Raw genomic sequence first — 7777 nt, forward strand, 5'->3', positions numbered from 1 at the left:
GGCCAAGCCAGACCCTGTTGTGTAGCACAGCTGGATCTGTTCCAGCTGCCGTGGAGCCCCATGGGTTTGCAAACCAAACCAAGGTGATCCCACCACCGCCGCCCACCTTGAGGCCCTGCTGCACAGCTTGCAGGATGATCTCCACCAGCGTCGTGGTCTTCCCGGTGCCGGGGGGCCCATGGATGATGGCGAGCTCCCTCTGTGCCAGCGCGAAGGACACGGCTTCCCTCTGCGAGGCGTCCAGCGCGGGGTTGAAAAACTGCAGGGGCTCTGCGGAGACAGGAGGAGATTTCACTGGGGGCTCAGCCCTGCCTGGGTGCTCGCTCAGAGCCACACATCCATCCAAAGGAGAGGCGCTCGGTAGCTGGCCCCGATCAGTTTGATAACGAGAGAACATTCCTGGGGAGGAAGGCACACTGTGTACGGCCCGGGGGGGCTAAGAGAGCCTGAACAGGTAAAAATGCAGCCTGTGATGCTTTCAAAATGAACCGGTTGCCCATCCTGCACCCGTGGCGTCCCCCTTCTCTCCTACCCTGCTGTTCACAGGGAACAGGCGATCAGTTGTGAACACAGCCAGCCTGTTTTGGAACTCTCCCGTGCTTAAAGAGGCATTTCCTTGCTGCAACACCCATCGTGGGATGTCCTGGGCATGGAGGGTGCTCTGGGTTTATTTTAAAGGTGAGCCAGCACATCCAGTAAACCTGCAAGGAGGAACCAGGTGATGCTGCAAACGAACCGCTCCCACTGCAGTCACCATCCCAACACTGCTCTAGTGGAAAAGCAGCAGGAAAAGCTCCAGCACCTGTGAGCACAAAAGAGCAGCTCTGTGTTGTTCAACAATGACTGAAAAGGAAGGCAGGAAAAAATACAAACTGGCAAAATATATATGGTGAACACTCAAATTAGTTTGGGCTTTAATGATCAGAAAGGCAAAAGAATACGCAAACTGCATTACCGAATTGGTTTCGCTGCGGAAGACTTGAGTTCTCACAAGCTGCTTTTTTTACCTTTTTATCTAATTTAAACTCATATTTATTGCCATCCCCCATAATCCTGCTGCTAATCTCTTTGTTCATTATGGAAGTTAATTACAGCAGAGATGATGACTCATTAGACTGAGGTTCACCGAAAATAATGTTCCCACAGAAGCTTATATAAGACAGATCTCTGGGCACGGTTCCCTGTTGGGTATCATGCGTTTCATCTCTGTCCTTGCGTTAAGTATGGTTGAAAGTGCGGAAGTTTCTCTGGGTTTGCGGCAGGTTAACTCCTGCAGCTCCCACGTGGCCTCTGGCACTGGGTTTTGAAGCAGCACAACCAAGGGAGGTGTCTGGGTTAAACAAATCATGGTTGTTACAAAGGTGCTTGGTGAGGAAGAAAGAACCAGGACTAACGATGCCTTCTTCCCGTTACCCTGCCTCTCGCTTTGTTCGTGATTTCTGAGCTGGTGTGCTAACCACTAAGAGAAATCTGGGAAGCATCCCATGGGCTGGGGAAAAAGAAAGAATAGGTTAAAAACTGGAAGGCATTTCCCACAATGAGGAACAGCCGGGACGTAGGAGTAATTGATATTTCCTTCCTCAAGGAATGAGATCAGAAACTGGCTTCTCTTCACACACTCGCACCCCCTCTTCCCTTTCAGTCCCGCTGCCAAGAGCTGCTGTGTGGGCAGGCTGGGAACGCGGCTCTGCCTGGGCACGCGGTGCTGAGGAGGAGGACGGAGCCTTCACGGGGTGCTGGGGCTCCTCAACGTTTTCCCTCCACCAGCTGGGCTCTGGGGATGCTCACCTGAAGAGATGCAGTTCAGCCAAGGGCTCTGCAGAAGCACCAGTTTGGAAGCGGCACAGGTGCTCCCAGGGGCCAGCTCTGCCCTGCCCAGGGTCTCCTCGTGGCTCTGACATGAGGTGTCACAGCGCACAGGGACAAGAAGCATTTGAGATTTTTTGCAAGCACCTTGTCATGTTCACCAGACACGTGCCATGAGGCTGAGGAAGTTTTGGTTGAGCTCCCCAGTGCTCCGCCTCGGTCACCTTCCACTGGGGACACCCCTGCCGCTTCACTGGGCTTTTTTTCCTTCCTCCTCTCTCTTTTCAAGTGTCTTTTTACAGCAATGGGTATAATCAGCTCCGAGCCGTGCCTCTCTTCATGTGTTGTCTTACAGCAATGGGTATAATCAGCTCCAAGCCGTGCCTCTTGTGCTCCAGGTGAGCCAGGCAGCGGCGGGGCACGGGGGTTCCCACAGCAGGCACACGGGAGAGCTGTGTCAGTGACGTGCACAGGGCTGTACCTGCCAGAACACACAACCTGATTTCTGCAAGAAAAGGGAACGTGTCCGTCCAGCAAGCAGAGCAATGCTGGCCTCTGCTGGCAAGCCAAGCCTCTATATATCCGCCACAAGGTATGGGCACAGGGGCCCTGTGTGCACACTGTGAGCAGGGGAGGGTTTACTGGGTGAGGTCTGGAAGTGCCTGGGCCAGGAGCGCAGGTTGAAGGGAAGAGCCAAGCAGAGCGAGTCTTAGGGCTGGGTTTTGCCTCCCAGAGAGTCTGACAAGAGCAGAAACCCTGTGCAGTTCAGTTTGCCTTTTGGAAAGCTGCTCCTCCCACTCGGTACCTGTCAGGAGGCAGCAAGGTGAGGGCTGGAGATGCTCTGTGGTGGGGCCCAGTCCTGCTCTCAGCTGCAGAGCCCACCCACCCACTGGTGACACCTTCACAGGCTCCTTTTGGCTGCTCTATAGGTTACTTCCCACCGGCTGTCTAGTGTTTCTGTGTTATGCCAAGGATATTTATTCTGAGTTGCATTTTTTTCCCAGTTACTGACAACATCTTGCACAGGCCTGCTCCCCAAAAACATGCTCAGGATGCTGTTCTGGTGGGAGTCATCCTGTGCCTATTACTATGGGGAGGGATCCATCCCCCAGCAGTGAGCAGGATTTTCCTCACATGGTGAGCAAATCAGCACAGCAGGGACCCTGCCAGTCATCAGGAGCTGGGCAAAAGGGCACGGAATGGTTTCTGTCATTATTACCCTCCTGTGATATCAATGTTGTTTTTAGTAAGCCAGTATCGTGTGCTGGTCAGATGCCAGCAGCCACTATCGACCTCAAAGCCATGTTGCCATTGGCTTTATCAGACGCCTTGTCAACCTAGTTGGTTGGCAACTGGGTCTGGGCGCCCTCCTGGGATGACACAGGCTGTAATTTGGATTCTCCAGGCCTGGTGTTTGGCAGCCTGTGCTCCCATGGTAACCCGGGCAGCTGTGATCGGCTCCTGAGAGCATCACACTGCAGCACAGCAAAAAATAAGCAACTAAAAGCTGTTTGCCAGTTGGCCCCGAGGCTAATGTCCCTCTATTTGGCTATGTCCCAAAGAGACCCTGGGTAACCACCCTTTTATAAAATAAAAACAGATGCTTTTCCCTTTTTTCTCCAGGTTCCAAGGCTCCATGATGGGAAACAGCTGCCAGTGGAGCAGGGGATGGCGTTGGGACTCTGTTAGCTCTGCTGCTGGGCGGAGGAACCGCATCTTGCGTTATTCAGTGTTATGGTGAGTGTTCCATGTTTCAGTTCTGCACCGTATGCTGCAGCCTGGGCACCTACAGCCGCGTTCCTGGGGACACGAAGCCCCCCCCAGGCTCGCTGTCTCTCTCTTGCCCTTTCGGAACCCACCTAAAACCCCTGAGATTCCCATGCTTGAAAAATGAGGCTTCTAATTTTTCTCTCCACGTTTAAAAATTAGATTTCTGCTGCTGCATTTATCATGTGCTGGAGCCTCTTCTGCCCTTGTGAGAACACCCTTGTACATCCACGCACTGAGTGGGTGCTTGTGGTTCCCACAGACCCCACTGCTTCTTGGTCTCCTGGTAGCTTGGTTCTTCCCCACAGTCTGTACAAAAGACGGTGACAAATGCTTCCCCTCTAGGTATGGATCCCATCTGCTCTGGGCCTTCTTCTGCTGTCAGCACCAGCTTTTTCTCTGGGTGGGTGTTTAGGGTCTCTCTTCTAGCCCTGGCTTTCTGGGCTTCTGCTTGAAGTGGAGATGACACTGCACCCTGGAACAGTGCTGATACAGATGTGTGTCTAGACAGCCAGTTTTATGAGACGTACAGAACTTATTAACTCTGAGACTCCTGATGGGCTTGTCTGGAATCAGATAATGGATGAGACAGATGCAGGGAAGCATCTCCCTAAGAAACCAGGCTCAAAGGTGCTTGGTCATGAAAGTAGGAGCAGCAGCCTGAAACGCTGCAAGGTTTTTCCGTCCTTCCGTGTCAGAGCACACACCTGGGAAACACTTGCTGTGTTCTGCAGCCAACCAGCGCATCTGTGGGTTTCTGTTCTGTGTGCAGGGACATATTGCCGTGTCCTGCGGTGCGTGGGCACCCAAGGAGCTGCATGTCCCACCACATGTGTGTCCCAGATGGGATTCACCCAGCCAGCTGCTGCGTGCTCTCCCCTCCCGCTCACCTGAGACTGGCAGCTCAAGGCACCTTGCAGGACCTACTTAAACTCATTATTATGTAATTCCTGGCCAGTATCATGTCTCTCCAGCTGGGGAGAAAGGAGCTATAACTTGAGAAGGTACACGGAAGGCCTTGCCACCCCGCCACAGTGTTTTGCCGATCTCGGGTGATCTGTTGCCCTCTCCTATTGCACCTCCTCTGTCTGCGGCTGAATGGTTCTATCAATCAGTATTCTCAGTGCTGCGAGAGGTGAAATTCACCTCTGGGCTCAGCTGGGCACTTCTGAGCAATTTGGTGAAAATGAATTTTTCTTCATTAGAGAAACAGTTCTGCTACCACAGGGGAAACGCAGAGTTGAAGCTGCTACAAAAGCTAGTTCATTAAAATGTAATTTTTACCTAATATTAAAAATCTGAGTGCCCCCAGGTCCCGAGGTAGCCAACAGGCTGAGAGGGTTGATTTGTGCTCAACTTTGTGCTTAGAACGATGGAGATAAGACTCACGCTAACATTAAGTCTCCATCCTTGCTGTGTCTGATCAGCAGTGTTGCCTGCAGGGGTGCTGAGGGGAAGGGAGAATGGCTCTGAACCCTCTGCCTTCACTCCCTGAGTTTCACAGCCCAGCTGCTATTCCCCTTCTGCCAAGGGATGACATTCATTTGGTTTCCCCACAATTTCTGAAAGGGTAAGCTGTGTCACTTCATCTTTCACTTTTACAAAGACTTGCATCAAAAAATATCCAAGTGAAAGAGGTTCTACTTGTGTGCAAATTTTTGACAGCTGTTGGTAAACAAGCTGTGAGGTTTTAAGTATTTGATGAAACCAAAGCAGCCTGCGCATCTCCTGCTTGGCTGAAAACAACTGGGTTGTGAAAATAAAAATACAAGTCTTGCCATGCTGTTTGAAGCTGCAGTAGTTCTACGGTCACCTCATGCCCAGGGAGGCAGAGTTATTGGATTTTCAATACAGAAGCTGAGCTGGCAGTTTCTGATCTTTGAAGTTTATGGATGGGATTGGGGCAGGAAGCAAACCAGAAATGCCTCATAAACTGAACAGTTTCAGACTCATGAATGTGTGCAAACAGATTTCCTCCATCAAAAATCCTGCCTGTTTTCTGGCAGAATTCAGCTTTACTTGGTACACTCTGAGAAAGGGAGCATTAGCCAGCTAATGAGGGCGATGACAAGGGTCTCAGCTGGGCAGCCCCGGAGACGGGGCTGGGAGAGGAGCACAGTGCACGAAAGGCCTGCACGGTCATGGCCCAGGGCTCCGGCTCTTTGCCTCTGTCAGAGGTGACATCTGAAGCGATTAACATCCCTGAGTTGGGCAGGGACAGAGTGCAGAGCCCTTACCTGTGGGTAGGGAACCTCAGGCTTCACTGATCGCTCTACAAAGCAAAGATTTCCTGCCCTTTCCCCACAGGAACCTTCCATTTCTTTGCTTAAAACCTGCACAGCAGCAGCAACATTGCTGCTCTCATCAGACCATCCAACAAAGCTCTACCCCTGCAGAACTCTCAGCTGCACATACCCAGGCAGACTAAAACCAGCAGGAGGCTCAGTGTGTGTGCTTGACTCTGAAGGTTCAGGGGCTCTGACTTTAAACTGCAGAAAATTTCTCTAGAAAGAACCTGCCATCAGTTTGGTACAAAATCATACAAAGAGGTATCCTTACTTGTCTCGCTGAATGCGCTTGGCTCGGCAGAAAAGAAGAGGACGTCGATGAGGGGGGAGGCTGGACCCCCGCGATATTGCTTCAGCGTGTGGAGAGCTCTGGGAAGAAGGAAACAGGCAGGTTACGCACAGCGGGAACTCTTCAGAGATCCTGTGTGCCTCGGAGCCCTGCGACAGGAGACTGTGGGTGCAGATTGGACTCCTCAAAGCTGAAAAGCGTTACCCCACAATAGGCTAATTCTGTCAAATTGCTACATCCCCCACCCTCACACATCCCTTGTGCTGGCCAGACTTCCGCTTCCCACAATTACTCCAGTGTGATACAGTCAGACCTTGTGCTGGGCCTTTTCAGCACATTGATTCAGCAAAGAGCTATTGAATTCTCCTGCCAGGGGAAAAAGGCTCGACACAGAACCCAGTGAGTACCAGAGGGGATACCAGACAGGACCGAGAGAGCAGCTGAGCATGGGATGAGGGGCGCACAGGAAGAGGGACAGACAGGACCACACCAGCCAGTGAGGGAGATAAATTCAGGCTGTTGTGGTGCTGCAGCACAACACTTCCAATTGAGAGATCTCAGTATGGGTTCCCTGGCAGTCAGCAGAAAAAGAACGGCATCCTCAAAAGGTGGGTACCTCCCTGATGTGGAGCTGTCAGAGGAGTCACAAGAACAAGATGGGAAAGGAGAGAAACGAAGCCCAGTGAAGTAGACTCAGATCTGGCTCAGAAGAGTTTTTCCAGAATAAATGTGGCAATTTTCTACTGGCTTTTGTGCTCCTGAGGTGAGCTGCAATCCTGCAGTCCTTACTTCTTCAGCCGGTTGTAGGTGACGTCGTTGGCCAGCTTCAGCAGGCGGTACGAGCTCTCACGGTCCAGGCTCAGCACGTTGTCCCCAGAGTCCTCAAAGGCCACGGTCACTGCTCTGGAGGTGACACGTGTCACGATGCCGGTGGAGAGCGGGTCCCCACGGTCAGCTGAATCGTAAAGGCCCACGATGTCCCCTGCAAGAGAAGTTACAACAGAGAGCGTGAGGTGGGGCAAACGTTTTGAAAAGCAGCAATTCTGGGGACAGCAGCCACCCAGTGCAGCCCAGCGCCGGCAGCAGGACCGGCCGCAGCTCTGGCACCGTGTTCCTGCCACGGGCAGACTGTCACCCCTGTACCACAGGAGAAACCTTTTCTCCCATTTTTTTGCATCGATTCCTCAGTCTTTACAAACATTACAACACAAAGATGTCAAGAAGAAGACATTAGCCAGCTCTTGTTTAATCGCTTTGCACCGACAGGAACGTCACTCACCAGGCCCGAAGCTGTTGTAGGGCAGCTCGGCGTCCGAGTCGCATTTTCTGGGCTGAAACGTCACGAGCAGCCGCCCGTAGAGGCCGGTCCTCTGGCTGGCGGGCTGGAGTTTGAGCAAGCAGACCCCTCTGCGCTGCAGCTCCTTCAGGGAGACGCTCTCCTGCCATGCCCTGGGAACACACACCAGCGTGAACACCGTTTGCTTGGACTGAGGCTGAGATTCAAAGCTTCAGGTGACAAAAAAGACGTGGGAGAGATGGAAAATAAGGGCGGGATGACGGCAGACACCAGCTTGTTGAACTGTTGGCTATGTGATCACTTTGCAGTGGTGTAGCCGGGTCCGCTTCC

At 52.4% G+C, this 7777-nt stretch overlaps 1 protein-coding gene across 3 annotated transcripts in view; it reads right to left on the reverse strand.

The window, feature by feature from the left end:
* The window catches only part of IGHMBP2 (immunoglobulin mu DNA binding protein 2), a 28358-nt gene that overhangs the window by 19279 nt on the left and 1302 nt on the right, over positions 1-7777 (reverse strand). For all 3 annotated transcript variants that reach the window (XM_065838628.2, XM_071808675.1, XM_071808676.1), the window contains exons 2-5: positions 7430-7599; positions 6940-7132; positions 6133-6230; positions 107-270 (exon numbers count right to left, since the gene is read on the reverse strand). In XM_065838628.2, the coding sequence (XP_065694700.1) occupies positions 107-270; positions 6133-6230; positions 6940-7132; positions 7430-7599 (625 nt within the window). The remainder of the gene's footprint in view (positions 1-106; positions 271-6132; positions 6231-6939; positions 7133-7429; positions 7600-7777) is intronic.

This window comes from Patagioenas fasciata, chromosome 5 (genome assembly GCF_037038585.1).
Source record: "Patagioenas fasciata isolate bPatFas1 chromosome 5, bPatFas1.hap1, whole genome shotgun sequence".
NCBI lineage: Eukaryota > Metazoa > Chordata > Aves > Columbiformes > Columbidae > Patagioenas > Patagioenas fasciata.